An 18,720-nucleotide genomic window follows, 5' to 3' on the forward strand; every position below is an offset into this window, starting at 1 on the left:
TGAGAATATTTGGTCAGATCTCTTTAGAGACAGTTCGCATATTTGTATTTTTCTAACAGAAGTGTACTTCCTTTGGAGATGTATTGTTCACTATACTGTGGAGATTTCTCGTGCTAATTAAAACATGTTATGTGGCCACATATCAATGTGCCCATTTTCCGCTAAATCCAAGCTACTCAGCGACCTAACCTTTTCAACAATCTGCGTGCTTGTACTTCAAAAACCTACACTTTTCCAAAGCAAGCTTCAAGGTGAAAAAACATGATTCCTCAACTGGATAAGTTAGGTAGGAAATTATGAATTTCGGGTAAGATACAGTTTCCTTAGCAGCCTTATTAGTGAAAACATACACTAATCTTTCTATAAAAGTTAGGTTTAGGGCTGCGAAGACCCCCATCAAGTATGGCGCCAATAAAAGCAGAGAATGTGGGAAGTTGGCGGCAGTTCAGTGTGGACATCGTGTACTAAGATGGCGGGTTAGTCCCTGAGTAGAACAGACTGCAATGCATGGTTTTTGAGACACAAAAAAGAGACTGTGGGACTGCGCGGTCTTATCTGATTGTGATAGAGCCTGTACCGAAACGCAGCCGACTTAGAAAGGAAGAGGGAATCAGTTATGTGAATAAGGTGCTCTCTTTGAAAGGGCAAATATGTGCTTCTTGTGAAGCGCAGGCAATAGAGTGAGACAACTGCATACCCACCAATATTTGGAAACAGGAAACAGCTATATTTGGAAAACACGCTGTAGGAAGGAAGATTCACCAGAAGATGTGTCGGATTTACCAAGCCCACTTACATGAAACAAGACGCGCTGCCGCGAGACACGCTCTGGGGAGGGGGAGGGGCGAGAAAGACAGAGGCAGAGCGTGGCGCAACACAGTTTGTCTGGTGAGCTCGCTTGGGTTGTCTAGTACAACGCAGGGAAGGGCGCGAGGGGTTTTGGAAAGCCAAAGGATAAAGCACATGAGAATAGAAACACGGTTTAAAACAACAAAAATAAGGGATGGACGAGAGGCCAAACAGGACGACGGGCAGCAGAAGGAAGGAGGACAGGGGCACGCAACAAACTATGATGGTGGGAGAGGGAAGGAGCAAAGAGCCAAAGAGCCATGGGGCGCAGGAGAGATCAATCAAGAGGAGGGTGATTGGGTACGGGGCAAGCAGGAATGACGAGTGGGGGGGAAGCAATTTCAAAGACATGCATAGCAACAAGGGAAAATGCTTCCAGGTCATAGAAAAACACGAAGGGTGGGTGGGGGAAGTAAGCGGGTAGGAATGGAGAAGACGCAGACGGAGGCAGAGGGGAAAACACAAGCACTCATGTGGAGTGCTGAAACAGAAGACGTGAAAGTGATCGCTCGCTAATCAGCCATGACGAGGAAAACCAGATGGCGCATGACGCTTAATGAGGAAGAGATAAGAAAGGCAGATGGCGGCTGCACGCGTAATCGCGTGCGTAACCACAAGCTTGAGGCCAGCAAAAGCATGTGGTAGCACTTTTAAAAGCCCACTTACTAAATTTCTTGCTAGACAGGGCATGTGCTGGCTCAGGCGAGACCTTAAAAAGAGCTTTGCCACAGTATAAAAGTGGAGTGCCAGCTCCATCCTGGAATGAATGGCTTCTGAGGGGAGAGTAAGGCACCTCACACAACGAACATCAGCCATCTCTGTGTAATTATCAACACTGCTTAAAAGATGTTACATACTTACTGGAGTGCTTCTTTTAGAACAGAACGAATAGCTGGGACCACTGACTTCCCTTTGGAGTCTCCTGCTATAACCAGGAGGGTCATTTATAATTAAAAAATGGTTCCCTTCAAAGAAAGTTGATTTGCTTTTGGCATGACTCAAAAGAGGAATGTTGAACACCTAAGGAGTCGGGCCCTCGAGGACAGGTGGATAGGCTGTACCCTATTTAAATGAAGAAACACATGAAAGTGCCTTGCCACCTATATTTAAATCCACATTTAAGTAATGTCGAAGACGCTGATTGTCGAAATCGACAAGGTACTTTTATTTATACCAATTATTTCATACTTATTTGAAGTATTTAAGAAAAAAGGTCAAAGGCAGAAAAAAACAAATTGCTATATCACATATTTACAATACATTTATGTCAACAAACTTGCATTGTAGACTTAGGACATGTAATTGAAACAAAAAAAGACCAACAATGAATCCAAAAATTACATTCAATATGACCCACATCAAAACAATACAGCAACAATAAACAGATACATTGAAAACAATGATTCTGTGCAAATGAGAATTACAAAAAATGCAAAAATGGGAATAAAGGAGTAAAGACAATTAATGACTGCTATTTCGACCAGCAATTGCTGGTGTTAATGACTTTATCCCAGTTACTCCTTTTGTAAAAGAGCCGACGCGTTTCGATACCAGGGCGCAACTTCCTGGGATCTCATCAGGGCGCTGTCAGTCTGTCGGAATTTTGGAAGAGAGTTGAGTTCGTGGAAATGAAATCTGGCACGGATTTCTTCACGTGCTTAAATTTTCTTAATTATGATGAATTAAGTCCTATTGCAAGGAAGGGGGGAAGCCACCTTCAATTAATTCGTGAGAAGGAAGCTCGAAAATGTCACCAGCTTTTCGTTATTAAAACTGTACTTTCTTTCACAGAGCGATTAGACACAAGGCGTGGACGCTCTTATTTGCGCATGGAGTCAGCTATAAATCTTCGCTTTTAGCTGTCACTGTTTCACCGGCGACCTGAAATCCGCTATGTCCTTCCTCATCCTCGCCTAGGGTGTAGGCGAGAATCAGCGTCTTCGACATTCCTTAAATGTGGATTTAAATATAGGTGGCAAGGCACTTTCATGTGTTTCTTCAAAAGAGGAATGTGGCAACAAATGTAAGGCATATGTTCAAATGAAACAGAGTTTGCAGAAGGTTGATATAGTAGGGGACGCAGCTTATGAAGAAGGAAACAACACTGATTGCAAAATCCCAACCAGCTGATGGAAGAAACCCACAAAAGTGATCAAGCATTGGAAATGCAATAGGTCTCGCATTAGGAAAGTATGAGCTATTGGTATTGAAAATGACACTTTTTTTATTTATGTGTTGGTTTTGAAAGTAGCAAAATTAATAGCTTTGTCAGTTAAAATGTCAATAGTTTTAACTTTTGCAAATGTGACACCTATAGCATTTGTAATGCAATGTGTGTTGTATTTACGTGACTTAGATGTATTGATATTACAAATATCAATGGCTTTTAATTTTGTAAATAATTAATACTTAAATAAAAGTTATTGTAATTTATAATGGCAATAGCTTAAACGTTTGTAAATAACTTTTGTGAAGATTATGTTCAGTGTATTTTATTGTGACGAAAATCCAAGAACATTGCATTTGCACCTACACACACACAGAGCCACACACATATAGATGTGGTGGTGGTGGATCTGGGGGGTATGGTGGTGGATGTGGTGGTGATGGTGGATGTGGTGGTGATGGTGGATGTGGTGGTGATGGTGGATGTGGTGGTGATGGTGGTGGATGTGGGGGTGGATGTGGTGGATGTGGGGGTGGATGTGGTGGATGTGGGGGTGGATGTGGTGGATGTGGGGGTGGATGTGGAGGTGGTGGATGTGGTGGTGATGTGGTGGATGTGGTGGTGGTGGATGTGGTGGTGGTGGATGTGGTGGTGGATGTGGTGGTGGATGTGGTGGTGGATGTGGTGGTGGATGTGGTGGGTGTGGTGGATGCGGTGGTGGATGTGGTGGTGGTGGATGTGGTGGTGGTGGATGCGGTGGTGGTGGATGCGGTGGTGGTGGATGCGGTGGTGGTGGATGCGGTGGTGGTGGTGGATGTGGTGGTGGATGTGGTGGTGGTGGTGGATGTGGTGGTGGTGGATGCTGTGGATGTGGTGGTGGAAGTGGTGGTGGATGTGGTGGTGGTGGATGTGGCGGTGGTGGATGTGGCGGTGGTGGTGGTGGATGTGGTGGTGGTGGTGGATGTGGTGGTGGATGTGGTGGATGTCATGGTGGATGTGGAGGTGATGGTGGATGTGGTGGTGGATGTGGTGGTGGATGCGGTGGTGGTGGATGTGGTGGTGGTGGTGGATGTGATGGTGGATGTGATGGTGGATGTGGTGGTGATGGTGGATGTGGTGGTGATGGTGGATGTGGTGGTGGTGGATGAGGTGGATGAGGTGGATGCGGTGGTGGAGGTGGATGCGGTGGTGGTGGTGGATGCGGTGGTGGTGGTGGATGCGGTGGTGGTGGTGGATGCGGTGGTGGTGGTGGATGCGGTGGTGGTGGTGGATGCGGTGGTGGTGGTGGATGCGGTGGTGGTGGTAGTGGTGGATGGGGTGGGGGTTGTAGTGGATGTGGTGGTGGATGTAGTGGTGGTGGATGTGGTGGAGGTGGGTGTGGTGGTGGTGGTGGATGCGGTGGTGGTGGATGTGGTGGTGGTGGATGTGGTGCATGTGGTGGTGGATGTGGCGGTGGATGTCATGGTGGATGTGGAGGTGATGGTGGATGTGATGGTGGATGTGGTGGTGATGGTGGATGTGGTGGTGGATGCGGTGGTGGTGGATGCGGTGGATGTGGTGATGGTGGATGTGGTGATGGTGGATGCGGTGGTGGTGGATGCGGTAGTGGGGGTGGTGGATGGGGTTGTGGTTGTGGTGGATGTGGTTGTGGTTGTGGTGGATGTGGTGGTGGATGTAGTGGTGTGGTGGTGGTGGATGCGGTGGTGGATGCAGTGGTGGTGAATGTGATGGATGTGGTGGTGGTGGATGTGGTGGTGGATGTGGCGGTGGATGTCATGGTGGATGTGGAGGTGATGGTGGATGTGATGGTGGATGTGGTGGTGGATGTGGTGGTGGATGTGATGGTGGGTGTGGTGGTGATGGTGGATGTGGTGGTAGATGCGGTGGTGGTGGATGTGGTGATGGTGGATGCGGTGGTGGATGCGGTGGTGGTACACACACAGAGCCACACACATATAGATGTGGTGGTGGTGGATCTGGGGGGTATGGTGGTGGTGGTGATGGTGGTGGATGTGGTGGTGATGGTGGTGGATGTGGGGTTGGATGTGGTGGTGGATGTGGTGGTGGTGGTGGATGTGGTGGTGGATGTGGTGGTGGATGTGGCGGTGGTGGATGCGGTGGTGGATGCGGTGGTGGTGGTGGATGGGGTGGTGGTGGATGTGGTGGATGTGGTGGTGGATGTGGCAGTGGATGTGGCGGTGGATGTGGCGGTGGATGTGCAGGAGTGGTGTGCGGAGTCTGCAAATTGGGATGAGAACACATTGATGTCCGGTATCATTAGACGAAAAGCTGAACTCGAGGAGGACTCAGGAGGAGAAGGAGGCTTCTGTCACAGACGGCGCGCGGCCACTCGGCTAAACCTTAAGCTCGCACGAGTAAAGCAAGGGGCCGTCTATTACGGTTTACTGTAACAAAAATAAGGTGCACTGCTTCCTTAATTATCTGTTTTACATCTGTGCAGGGAGCAGGAGGGCGGGGAAGAGTGGGAACAGCAAATGCATCTTTGCCGAAGTTAAATGCGCAATATTTTTCCTTTATGTCAATTTTGTTCCCATCCTGTTTCCCTTTGAGTAGCCGTGCGGTTTTTTCTGCTTCCCTATCTGACAAGAATAATACATGTAAATAGGTGGTATAATACTCCCTCTGAGTATCTGTGTGCTTTTACAAAAAACATTAAAACACTCATTCAAATGTATCAACATTGGCATGATGAAATACTGAAATTCAACAAGGAGCTGCAGAGGGAAACTCAATGCCAGGCCACCCTCCAATCAACATGTAATTCAACAACAAGGACCTAGCATTGAAGGGCACTTTCAACAAATTGTATATATGAATACGTAGGATTAATCCTACGTATTCATATATACAATTTGTTGAAAGTGCCCATCAATGATGAAATCCTGAGTCAGTTTATGTGAGATTGAAACCTACAGGTTGGTTCCAGGCTGTTGTGTACCAATGCGTGCGTTTAAGAATAAGGTAATACCGCTCTTTTCTACTCTGTTGCTGTCAACTAACCAATCATTTGATCAACACTTGGACATGACACAACGCCATCTGTTTCGTAAGATTCAGCAACGAAATGTCTTTAGCAGGATTCAAGTACCGCGCGTCAGTGGCTCGGCCTCAACTGTTCCTCGAGTGAGGCAGAACTTTACTGGATTTAACGAGCTGATAAGGAAGCAGTTTAACTAATTGCCCCCGGGAGTAAGATTTCAACTACTTTGGCTGTCCTCGGCGATTTGCAAGAACAAGGATGTGTGGGAACCTACATAACTAGACAATAAAGTTAACAGTACGGTATTAGCAACAGACCCTGAAATTTGCCGAGGATCACAGTCTTGCTCATTCGAGCTGACCTGTGGCAACAAAATGCGCAGCAACAATTACATTGAAACACGCGTCCTGCCCTCGGTAAGTTTGAAGTAGTTGATGTTGGGAAACCCCACATGCCAGCCCCATGCCTTCTGACTATATATATTTGCTAAACTTCGTGGAAACAGCTATGTGTAAAATGTGATTCCTTGCGAATACACCTCAATGTATGTTAAGCGCTTTGACGTCAATGACGCCACAGTCTGAGCTATATTAAAGTTAATGATAAATTAACATAGCTAGAGAGTTCAGCCTGTTTTGGCAGCCCGAGATACTTAAAGTGAGGTAGAGAACTCATGCAGCGCCAAAGATATAGCTCTAACGTGGGAGGAGAAATACGAGATGGCCTGGCTGCCGTGAGACGTGTGAAGCAGGGGGCGGGGGGAGCGGATACCTTTGAAGTGAAGCTTCACTTCAAAGGCTTGTTGGCACAGCACATGCTGGGGGATGACTGTGGCAGTACACATTCATGAAACTGCACAGGGAACCAGACAGTGACAGAAATCAGGCCCGGACTGGCCGTTGCGGGCACCGGGCAATCCCCCGGTGCACCGCAAGGGTGGGGGCCGGTTTTGGGCCCCTGGGGGCCATTTTTGTTACAGGGCCGTTTTTGCAGCGTTGCTGCAAAAACGGCCCTGTAACCAAATCGGCCGAAAACCGGCCCTGGCAAAAAGAGCGCGGTCGCACCCCCAACCTTCCCCCCCCCCCAGGGGGTGGGGGGGGGGGGGGGGGGTGGCCAACACTTTGCCAGGGCCGGTTTTGGTTCCCAGTCCGGCCCTGACAGAAATGTATAAAGGAAAGTTTGATTCCAGAACCGGGCTTGCAATGGTTATACTGAATCTTTGTGTGTTTAACTTGTCCATAACAACGCTTCAGTAAAAGCAGCAGTGCACGTCACCCCATTTGCTTTTTTTTTACTGCTGAGCTTCTTACCCGACCTTTAATTTGGTCTAGGCGCACTTTAACGTAATTTCTTTTTGAAAGGGCTTTTTGACAAGTATTCACTAAAGGCGAAGGTTGCCTTGTGCGAAAGTGTATGTATCGCGTTAAGCATAAAACTGTACACACCAGCACTGACGGTGTAATTGTTTAAGTTCATGGTTTCTCATACCTCCGTGGTGGGCGGCGAAATTGGGGACCCAAATATTATGGAACTGTGTTGGTAATTTTGGGCATGGAAATGTGAAGCGCAGCTTAAATACGACAGGTGCCGTGTGTGTCAAGAAGTGGTGAATTTTTGACATCCAATAGGCCCTGGTAGCAGTGAACAGAAAGTCCCCTAGCAAGTAGACTCGGTGAATACATTCCGGTGAGTAATGGGGTGAACACGAGCTGTGAAATTTTTTATCAAAAAAGTACAATACAACCAGTAGAGTGGATCAAAGGATTGAGTGAAGTTCCCTCAAAAGTAAAAATAAAAACGTCACAACGTTCCCGAGAGTCGAAGATTTAACAAGTGATATGGTGGACATGCATCAATAAAGTTTAATTGAAAGTGCAGTCGAGTCAGATGAAAAAAGAGGAGAGTTATGAAGTTACATCTGTGCAATTCACGACGATAGTTGGAAAATACAAGCGAGGAACCCTAAAAGGTGAAACCCAGAGCGAGAGCGGTCAAATGAGCTGAAATCATGCTGGCTTGAACGGCCATTCCCAGTGTGAGCGTGGGTGAAAGATGGAAGTCGCGTAAGCTTTACAAGGGTGAAAAGCCCGGAAGGAAAAATGTGAAGAAGTGAATGCTGGTAGCAGCGAACTGCAGTGGTGGAAAAAAATAAAGATCGGGCACCAAAAAATAATACTTGGTGAGTTTTGGCTGACAAGTGCCAATGAAATGTAAAAGAAAACAGGAGAAAATGTACCCAGAGCGAGAGCGGTAAAGTCAAATGCCTGTGAAACATGCAAACTTACAAACGCTGTATAAAAATGTCTCAGCCCGTGTGTCAAAACGCTGCTAAATCCAAGTTGTCCGTGTTAAAGCAACAGGGGCTTACTTACAAATGCTGTGCTTTCACAGGTATTATTCTGATCGATGGTATATCAAACACTTTGAGAACAGCTGGACAGAAATAACAAGTCAAATAAGGAGACAAGGCCGGCCAAGCGGATGTAAACTGAAAGCACGGCCGGCCGGCCGTGAAAGCCTTTGATCCGGCAGGGGGTGGAGCGGCACCAAGCTGGGCAACAGATGGCTGGCGATTTGATGCTGTGCACGCGCATTTTAGGTCTATGCGCTTGCGCATTGACCTAAAAGCGCACGGGCACAGCACCAAATCGCCACAGTTAGTTAAACTTTGTTTAAAGCCCTATAGTCTCGCTTCTCTCAATGCGCATGCGCATTGAGAGGTCACGAGACCTAAAAAGTAATGAAAAAGGGTGGGAGGAGATGATTTGTTCCGTGTTAAAGCTTGGGGCCTGGTTTCTAATGTTGGCTGCAACACTTGACCGAAAATTGTGGGATTCTGGGCAACGTATTCCTGTTGTGCCTAAAACAGTAAAGGAATGTAATGTCACTGTAAAACGTAAATGTGTTAATTCACAATTTGAGGTACAGTGCTTTGCTATTCAATCACCCCTGTAAATGCATATACAAAAATTTAAATATATACACATGGTTCTTCCATTGGGAGGGCAGTGGCATGCAGGAGACAATGGAGCTCAAGGCACGCGAGGAAGGCATTGAACTAAGGGCCAGGGGGGACTCCCCAGATGATCTATGTCCCATTTTCAGAATATGACAAAATGATTCACTCAGATACAAAGATTTTAAATGGAAATTATTTACATATTTAGTGACTATCATATAAACCAGAGATATAATAAGCTAATCATATAAATCAGAGATATAATGAGCCACCCGAGGCAAACGTTGAATACAACAAATTGAGTGAATTGTTGAGAGTTCTTCTTGTAAGAAAAAAGAAGTGAGAAAACAATATGAGGCAAAGAAAACCCTTAAGAGGCAACTATTGGTACAGGGCAATATTGGAGCCACTGCCACCACAAGGTTCCACGGTGTGTGTATGGCTACTTGTATACCATGTTACCTTTACCACGCAGGACATTTTAGGTACTTGCAAGGTGAAATAGGACCATGTAGCTAAGTTTTATTTTAGTTTTTTTTTTTTATGAGGCAAGGGATACACACAGGAACTCGTAGTTCATAAAGATTAAGCAGAAAGCAGCTGGAGGAGCCGCTTCCCACCTAATCCCTATAACACCAGAGAAGTGTGGCACAATGGTTAGAGCGGCAGACCCTGATGCAGAGGACTGGCCTGGGACCAGGGTTCAATTCCCGCCTCGGCGGGTCTTGGGCTCAATTTCCCCGGACCTGATCATTCTCGCCTCGGTGCCTATTCTAATCATGGGTCCCACTCTGCAACTCTGGGCAATAGCTTGCTTAATCTCCACACCGGCCCCAACAGCGCTGGGATACCTGGCTTCACCTTCGGGGTGCCCAGGAGTGGACATTTCACAGGGAAAAGCCAGGAAGGGTTCCACAGCGGTATGAGTACAGCGCCAGGACGCCCCGTTGCTGGGGCAGCAGTGCGCTTTTACAAGTACAAATTCATTTCATTAATTTCATTTCACCACCAGCCCTCTGAATCAGCTCACCCCAAATGTCTGATTTTCTAGAAGAGTTTTTAAGCATAAGATTATCTAGTTCCATCCACGCCAAGCTGAAAAATGACAAAAGCCTTTTACCACTCCAGGCACATGTAATACAATGCTTAAGAAAGGTAAGAGCATTGTATGAGAGTAGTTGTGAAGTACCCTGTGGCAAAGGCATGTGTGCAACTGGTTAACAACCGGTAATCACATGTGTAAGGGTGATTGCATATGTGGGAGAGATCTATACTTCACAAAAGGGTGAAATTGAATAAAATAATTTAATCAGAAAATGAACTGAAAAAATGTTTAGATTTTTTCATGAGTATATCATCGGAAGAGAATACAGTGTATTTAAAATGAATGCCTAAATATGAATTTCTATAAAATAAACTTTGAGTAAAAAGTACAAATATCCTAGTGTGGAGACTTAAATTTTGACTTCTTGAATTTGCCAAACGTAAATGTTACATACAGGCAATTGTTTCGGATAGGCCTCATGGTCACCTGGTAAAATAAGTACCCAGAAAGGAACCTTTTTTGATACACCATGCTAGTTAAACATTTCATCTCTTGCTCTTCAATGTTATTTTACATATTACACAAAGTTTCATGCCAGATCTTTTTGTTTTCTTTCCAAAAAGCAAGATACTTACCAGTACCGAAACTTAGACCCTAAAGTAAAATAATGTGCAAAAAAATTCTTCTGAGGTGGCAGTGGCTGATCCAGACGGAAGAAGGTATGATGCTCTACACAAGCCTTCCACAAATTCTTGCAAGCACGATAATTCACCATATTGAATCCAAGTAAGGTTTCTCTAGTTTCCAACTAAAATGGAACATAAGTGTTATGGTTAGTTTTAGAATACGTTTTGTTTCTTTACAACAGTAACTTTTTTAAACTAAGAATGGCAGGTTATACTTGGGTGCAAAAGTTATAAACAATAAAAAAATACTCCTCGAGCACAGCAAACACGTTGGCAATAAAAAAAATGAAAGATACAGACCAGCTAATTGAAAGGATGCTGGAGATGTTTTTATGTAAATTTAAGTCAGGACTTTTATTACATTATTTGCCTGAAATAAAATTCAGTTAAACATAAAAACCTTCCTATCTTAATACAGGACATCCTGAAGAATCTCACCTGGGAATAAGATTACATATTCAGAATGGTTAATTCAGGTCCAACAGTACTGAAAATCGCAAGTGAGAATTTCAACTGACACCTAAAATACACTCAAAACAACTGGCGAGAAAGGATGTAAACCTGTGCATATGAAAAAGAAACCGATCATGCACTGAATAAGTGCTATTAAAGATATGCAAGCAACAATTTTCCAAAGGACTCAATCAATACCAAAATCAAACGATAGAGGAAACAAATCTTTAATTCTATGTATGTCAGGACTGGAGGTGAATATTAAGCTGTGCTTTCTCCCTTGTAATTTAAAGCAGCCATAAACATCACAATGAAACTGTCGTCCCCCTTATAGAATATCTTGATGATGGCAACTCATCTCAGACGTACCACCAAATGCTGTAAATCGGCATGATTGCGATGGATGGGTTGATGTGTGCAGAGGAACCTGCAACCCGGATGAGGGAGGGGGAGGGGGGGGGGGGGGGAGAAAGATATTGTCCACATTCCCAAGTTTCTAGCAGATGTGGCATCGGAACCCATTGCATATAGGTCAGAGATCACCTTCAGGTCGGGCATCTCGGCAGGATACAGCCCATTAGAGGGTCTAAAATGAGGGTCTATAATTGGGGAAGCACCCCTTGGTTGAGAAACTGCTCAGGGGGGTGCGTTTTTCCCTTCCACTGTAGCCAAGGTACTCGGTCCTTTGGGACATAACTAAAGTACTTAATCTCTTGCTTTTCGTGGCTGAAAAACACATTTCTGGCTAGGAAGGAATTATCGGCAACGCTAACCATGCTTCTGTGCCTAATATCCGGCAGACTAACTAATTATGTCACCTTTAAAATCTCTACGAGGACGAAATGTAACTCCAGGATAGTGTTGTACCCTACTTTTAGAGGTGTACCCAAATTATGTGTGGTCCAATATATCAAGGCCTATGAGAGAATGAGGGAAGAGATCGTCCTGCAGGGGACAGATAACTGCTTATCGCTCTCTACAAACTGCACCAGGCATTCTTCTCCTACAATTGCTATGTTGGTCATGCAAGTCGCTGGAATTGACACAAACGTTTTCAGTGTCCATTCGGCGAAGGGTGCCATGGTTTCTGCCTTGGAGACAATATTGGAACATATTTTAAATGCAACAGATTCATTACTGGGCTTGACTTTCAAGAAGATTTAATTTTAAACCAGTATCCAATATGGTTACCGTGGTGGTCAGCAAGCTTTGAAAAGTGTTAAATGTCCCCTACGGTCCAGACAGAATGAAAAATGTCCTAGCTATTGTAACAAAGTTTCAGTTATATTAAGGACACAGCAGTGAGGATTATTCTCACAGGCTTGTATCAATGGTGTGCTAAGCACATTTTGGCTGCAGCTGTAGTTTCTTTCACACGTATGATTAAACTAAACTAGTAACGTTATAGTACGGTGGTTCCCAAACATTTTAGAACCATGAACCACTTTTGAACGACAAACTTTCACAACCCACCTACCTTTAATTGACACGAGGAATGTACAATTTTTAGGTTTAAAGTATTTTATTATAGTTTCTGCAACAAGGAAAAACAATACATACAAGGAATACAGTCATTCAGATAGCATGCTGCAAAGGCTCCCTGCAATAGCGCCATCAGTAGCAGGATAGGACTAGCCAAGCATTCACCGAGCCCCCACAAAAGCATAAGCGGTGAGGTGCACTTATTCCAGAACCAAAACACCCCCCCCCCCCAACTCCCACCCCTCCCCCGCCAACTCCCCCCTTACCCAACCTGTGCCTGAGTAAATGTCCATCAGCACCCCTACTGCCCGAAGGAACCCCGCGCCCGCCCCTCCTCCCCCCCCCCATCAATTAGGAAGTCTGGGTGGTCAGCCGCATCAGCCTAAGATAACGTGGACAGGTGATCTCCTTGAACTCTGATTGCAAGAGGACACCAAAGGGCTGCCACAGGTCCTCAAATCTGTCTACTTCCCCTGCCACCGTGAGGGACATCTTCTCCATCCCCAGAACGTGCCACAACCTGTGCAACCAGCCTGTGATAGTGGGAAGTGTGGTGGTACGCCAATGTATAAGTATGTTCTGGATCGCCGATCCTAGTGCGATCGCTATTTGTCTGCCCTTCCTAGATCTTAGTGGGTACATCAGTCCATTGGGCAACCCTAGCAGAACATAGGCGGGAAGACGCGGCAATTCTATATCAAAGCACTGGTCTATTTCATCCAAGACCTCCCGCCAGTATGGATCTAGCAACGGGCAATCCCATAAAATGTGCGTGAGTGTACCCGTCTGCCCACATTCGCGCCAGCAGGTGTCCTGTATGTGATGATTCATGTCGTGCAGCCTCTGAGGTGTGTAATACCAATACGTGGAGACCTTTGTAAAAGTCTCCGTGAGCCCAGTGTGGTAAGCGGAGTGCCGCGCTCGATATGAGATGTCGTCCCATTCCTTGTGACTCAGGGCCCTCCCCAGCTCCCGCTCCCAGCGAGCCCTTCCGGGGCTATAAAAGTGATGGGGGGGGGGTTGGAGGAGCCGGTAAATATCCGAGATGAGCTTGGCGTCCGAGGAACGCGTCGCAAGCCACAGCTCGTATGGAGTGAGCTTCCGGTCAGCCAACTCCCGTACCTGCGGTTGTAGCGCCCAGTGACGGACTTGCATGTATCGCATACGCTCCGTCTCGGGTAGGTGGTATTCCCTGCGCAGGTCAGCGAAGGACACGGCTCCCTCCGGGCCATAAATATGAAACAATGCACAGCACCTGGCTGCTTGCCAGAGCGAAAACGCTCCAGGTTCTGTTCCGGGCTGGAAGTCAGGATTCCCCACCAAGGGGGTAAGTGGCGACGGGAAGGTGGTAAGTTCGTGGCGGGCACTCACGGCATCCCAAACACGGAGCGTGGTCTGCGTGACATAGGACGCATAGAGATTGGGGGGCCTATGACGTCTGCGAAGGAAAGGTATCTCTTGCAAAGTCCTGCCCGCCACCGCCTGATCCTGAAACAGCCAGTGTCTGTCCGATTCCCATTTACTCCACTCAACCAAGTATCGCAATTGCGACGCCTGATAGTACTTATGCAAGTCCGGAATGCCAAGGCCCCCGGACTCAGGCGCCAGAGTGGAGAGGGCTCTCCGGAGTCGAGGTTTACGACCCTGCCAGACAAAGCGTGCGATATCGGCCTGAGTCTGTCGTATCCACCCTTTCGGCGGCTGTAGTGGCAAAGCCCGGAACAGGTACAGCACCTGCGGCAGGAGAGTCATTTTCACCGCAGCGATGCGTCCCAACAGCGATAGCGTGCCTTTGCTCCAACGGAGCAATTCCTCCTTCAGTTTGTTCCCTAAGGCTGCATAATTAGCCTCAACCATGGCGGGCAGGGACGGTGCCAGCAGTATCCCCAGGTACGGGATCAGAACCCCAGACCATTGCATGGGGAAACGTCCCTGCAGCTCGAGCCTGGTAGCAGAGGCGAGCGAAATGTCGAGGGCCGCAGACTTCCTCATATTCATCTTAAACCCCGCCACAGCCGCAAAAGCGTCCAACTCAGCGAGACAGGCAGGAAGCGCGGACTTCGGGTCGTCTAGCATAAAGATCACGTCATCCGCATACAGGCTGATGGTGTGGGTGTAGCCACCCATCCTGACACCTGACACCTCTGGGTTACGTCTAATCCTCTGGGCAAGCGGCTCCATGTACAGAGCGAAGAGCAGTGGAGACAGGGGGCATCCCTGTCTGGTTCCCCGCTCAATCTCGAATCGGCCCGAGGTGCAGCCATTGACCCTCACGGTCGCAGTAGGAGACTTGTAACAGTTAAATATGAGGGTGCGAAACTTCTCACCCAGCCCCAGTTTGCAAAGAACCTGCTCAAGATAGGGCCAGTGCACACGGTCGAACGCCTTCTCCGCGTCCACCGACAACAGCATGCGCTCCCCGGGGATCCGAGAGGCCTTCTCCAAAACGTGGACCACCCTTTTAGTATTGTCCACAGTCTGCCGGCCCGGGACAAACCCGGCCTGATCCGGATCCACCAACCCCGGCATATGGGGCGCCAGACGTGCCGCCAGAATCCCAGTGTAGAGCTTGAGGTCCACGTTGAGCAACGAGATCGGCCGATAGGATGCACATTCGGCGCGGGGCTTCCCCGGTTTGGGAATAACCGTCACAGTCGCACTCAGCAGATCCGGGGGGATGGCTCCAGGCTCCGCAAAGGAGTTAAAAAGCCGCGTCAGCAGCGGAGCTAGCTCCTGGCAGAATGTTTTGTAGAAGAGCGGAGTGTAGCCGTCGGGCCCCGGGGCCTTCCCATGTTTGAGTCGGGAGATGGCCCCGATCACTTCCTCCGGGCGGATATCCCGGTCCAAGTGTTCCGCCTGTTCCGGCGTGAGCACCGGGAGGTCGACCGAAGCGAGGTAGTCAGCCGCGGTCGAGGCCGAGGAAGGCTCGCCAGCGTAAAGGTCCGCATAGTATCGGCGGAAGCCGTCCGCAATTCGGTTATCTTCAGTGGCCAACCCGTCTCCGGGTACGGACAGTTCCTTGACCCTCTGAAGCTGGTGTCGCACTCGCAGTTTATTTGCCAGCAAACGGCCGCAGCGGTCACCGCCAGTATAGTACGCGTGTTTCAGGCGCAGCGCCGCATATTCCGCCCTGTCCATGTCCAGTGCGGAGAGAAGCTTCCGCGCCGCTTTAAGTTGCCTCCAGATTCTGGGGGCCCCCGTCCTCTGGTGCATCCGCTCCAGCTCCCGAACCGTACCAGTAAGTTCGTCCCTCTTCCGCTGTCTCTCCCTATTCTCCGCCGAGGAGATGGAGATAAACTCACCCCGAAGCACCGCCTTCAGGGCAGACCACTGCGTCGCCCGAGAAGTATCATCGTTCTCGTTGTGCTCTCGGAATCCCGCAATCACGGCCCGAATCTGTGTCAGTATCCCTCGTCTATGTAACAGGGTGTCCCGGAGGCGCCAGACCCCCCGCTGCGGGGAGACCGGCGGCAACTGGAAGCTACCCGAGACCGGAGCATGGTCCGACAGTGTGAGGACCCCAATATCAGAAGCAGTCGCCAAAGCGGCCAGCGGTCCCGTCACCAGGAGGTAGTCTAGTCTGGCGTAAGTCCTATGTGCGTGGGAGTAATAGGAATAGGCTCTGGAAGTGGGGTGTAGGCGTCTCCACAGATCGTGTATGTCCAGGTCCCCTAACTGTGAGGCGCTAAGCTGTGAGATTTCCCCCGTCTGAGGATGGCGCTGCGCAGATCTGTCTAAAGATGAGTTAAAGACCATATTCAGGTCACCACCAATGAGTATGTGCCTATCCGGCGTAGACGCAATGTCAGCTAAAGCAGATTGCAAAAACAAGTCCTGGTGATCATTAGTGCTATACACGGAACCCACCGTGAAAAAGAAACTCCCCAGCCTAACTCTGTAGGCCAGGAGCCTCCCCTTCTGCTCCGCCACCTTGTGCAACACCTCCCCTCTGAACTTCCCCGACACCAAGATAGCAACCCCCGCCGTTTTAGCAGCCCCAGAAGAAAAGAGCTGAACCGGGAACTTCGGAGATCGCAGCCTGGGACAATCTCGGGCCAGGAGATGCGTTTCCTGTAAAAGGCAGATATCCGCCCGGGTGCTCTCGAGAAGGGACAGTATCGCCCTGCGCTTGACCGGGTTATTCAACCCCTTCACATTAAGGGTAACAATCTTCAGGGCCATGAACAGACCAAGGATAGACAGCGTTAATGGGGCCCGGAGGCACAGCAAGCGCACCACAAGGCGGGAAGGCAGATTGGGGTAAGCGCAGCAGAGAACCACAATGGAGCACCAGAAGGGCGGTGACAAGTGTATTCGAAGCATCAGGGGGCCCCATGCAAGCAAATAACAGGGGCCAGGGTAAACGCCAAGCAGAGCCAACACGACATCCCACCCACTGGCACAGTGCAGGATGGGCAAGGCAAGAACAACAACCTGAAACCAGGGGGGTAACCCAGCGCACAAACCGAATTCCCTCTCGAGCAGAGTCCTCCCCCCTCCCAAAAGGCAGCAGGAGGGCACAAAGATCACAGCATGAGACAAATAAGGCACATCCCGAACCCCGGATCCCCCCCACCCCAACTCCCCGAACAACCCTCAAACACCCCAACTCCCCACATCTCCACCCCACCTCCAGATCCCTACTCCGATCCCCACCCACTCCCCGCAACCCCAGCCCCAACTCGGTGAAAACCCCCAGTGTCCCAGTCCAGCCCCTAACGGGCAAGTCTGTGGTAAAGTGTCCGAGTGGACGTCCAGCCACCATCCATGCTCCCCCAGAGCCCCCTCCCCCCCCCGGAACCCTCAAACCTGCAGTGCCGGTGAAGCCAAGATGATCTCCCCTTAGACGAAGCTCAGGCCGTGACAGCCACGTCACTAGGCGAAGTGGAACCGGACACTTCCCGAATGGCGTTGTCCATTTCCGCTCTGATCGTAGGAGAGTCCGGGCGGGAAGGCCGAGGCGCGGACCGGCGCCGTCGAACCGTTTGCCATCCCCCTCTAGAAGGCCGGCGTTGAGGCGTCGGGACATCTTCATCAGTAGCGGTGATCCCCAGCACTCTGCACGTGTCCTGAAGGGATCTCATCTGGTGCAGCGTCCCGTTCCATCGAAAGATAAGCCTGAAGGGGTGGCCCCAGGAGTACTGCGTGTCATGCTCCCTCAGAAAGTCCGTGGCAATTTTGAAGGACTTGCGTTTCTGCAACGTAATCGCGGACAGGTCGTGATATAAAGCAATTTGGTGACCCCTGAAGCTCACCGGCTGTTTCTGACGTGCTTCACGGAGGATCCGCTCCTTCAGAGGGAAATCCGGTAGAAAGGCTAATATATCTGGGGGCGGCGCCGAGGCCCTGCGTGGGGGACCCACTCTATGCGCCCTGTCGATCCTCACCGGAAAGTCACTCGCCTCACCCAGTACATCTCGAAACAAATCTCGGAGGTAGGCCGATATGTCTTCCCCCTCCTCTTGGGACGGAACTCCCCTGACCCTTATGTTGTTGCGCCTGGATCGGTTCTCAAGATCCTCGGCGTGGGCCTGGAGGTCGATCTGCTGGTCTCGAAGCCGCAGCACTTCCTGTTGTAGGTGCGTGATCTCCTCGTCCCTGGCTTGATTAGCTTCCTCCACAGCGGCGACCCGCTCTCCAAGCGAATCAACTTCCCTTCTAACCTCTCGGACCTCACCAGCCACCTCCTGTTTCAAGGCCTGAAAGTCCTCCCTGAGCGTGCTGAACAGCGACTCCAGAAAAGACCTGGTGACCGGGGGCTCACCCCCCTCTGCTCCACGAGATCCGGACGATGGGCTCGGTGTTGGCTGGGATCTGTCCTGTCTCGGGGCACCTCTGCCCAACATCTCAGGCAAGGTACGCTCCCCCTTCTTGCCTCCCCTGTTACTTGCCATCTCAGAGGCGGCACTGCGTCGCAGGGAGAGAAATCTGACGGAATGTGAGGGGGTCCGCAGCAAGGCGATCCAGTACAAGCCCGGGGGCTCACCGACAGCTCCCCAACGCCCCCGGCAGGCCGAACGCAAGAGGAGCACAATCAGCGCACCACTGCCACACTCCACCAGCGCGTCCCTGCCTCCT

General features: G+C 49.3%; 1 protein-coding gene across 1 annotated transcript in view; it reads right to left on the reverse strand.

Annotated features, from left to right (window-relative positions):
- PTPN4 (protein tyrosine phosphatase non-receptor type 4) overlaps positions 1-18,720 on the reverse strand; it is a 1,253,225-nt gene that overhangs the window by 838,377 nt on the left and 396,128 nt on the right. The window contains exon 12 of the mRNA XM_078682081.1: positions 10,657-10,829. Coding sequence (XP_078538207.1) covers positions 10,657-10,829 — 173 coding nt within the window. The remainder of the gene's footprint in view (positions 1-10,656; positions 10,830-18,720) is intronic.

Source organism: Lissotriton helveticus, chromosome 3_1 (genome assembly GCF_964261635.1).
Source record: "Lissotriton helveticus chromosome 3_1, aLisHel1.1, whole genome shotgun sequence".
Classification (NCBI taxonomy): Eukaryota; Metazoa; Chordata; class Amphibia; order Caudata; family Salamandridae; genus Lissotriton; species Lissotriton helveticus.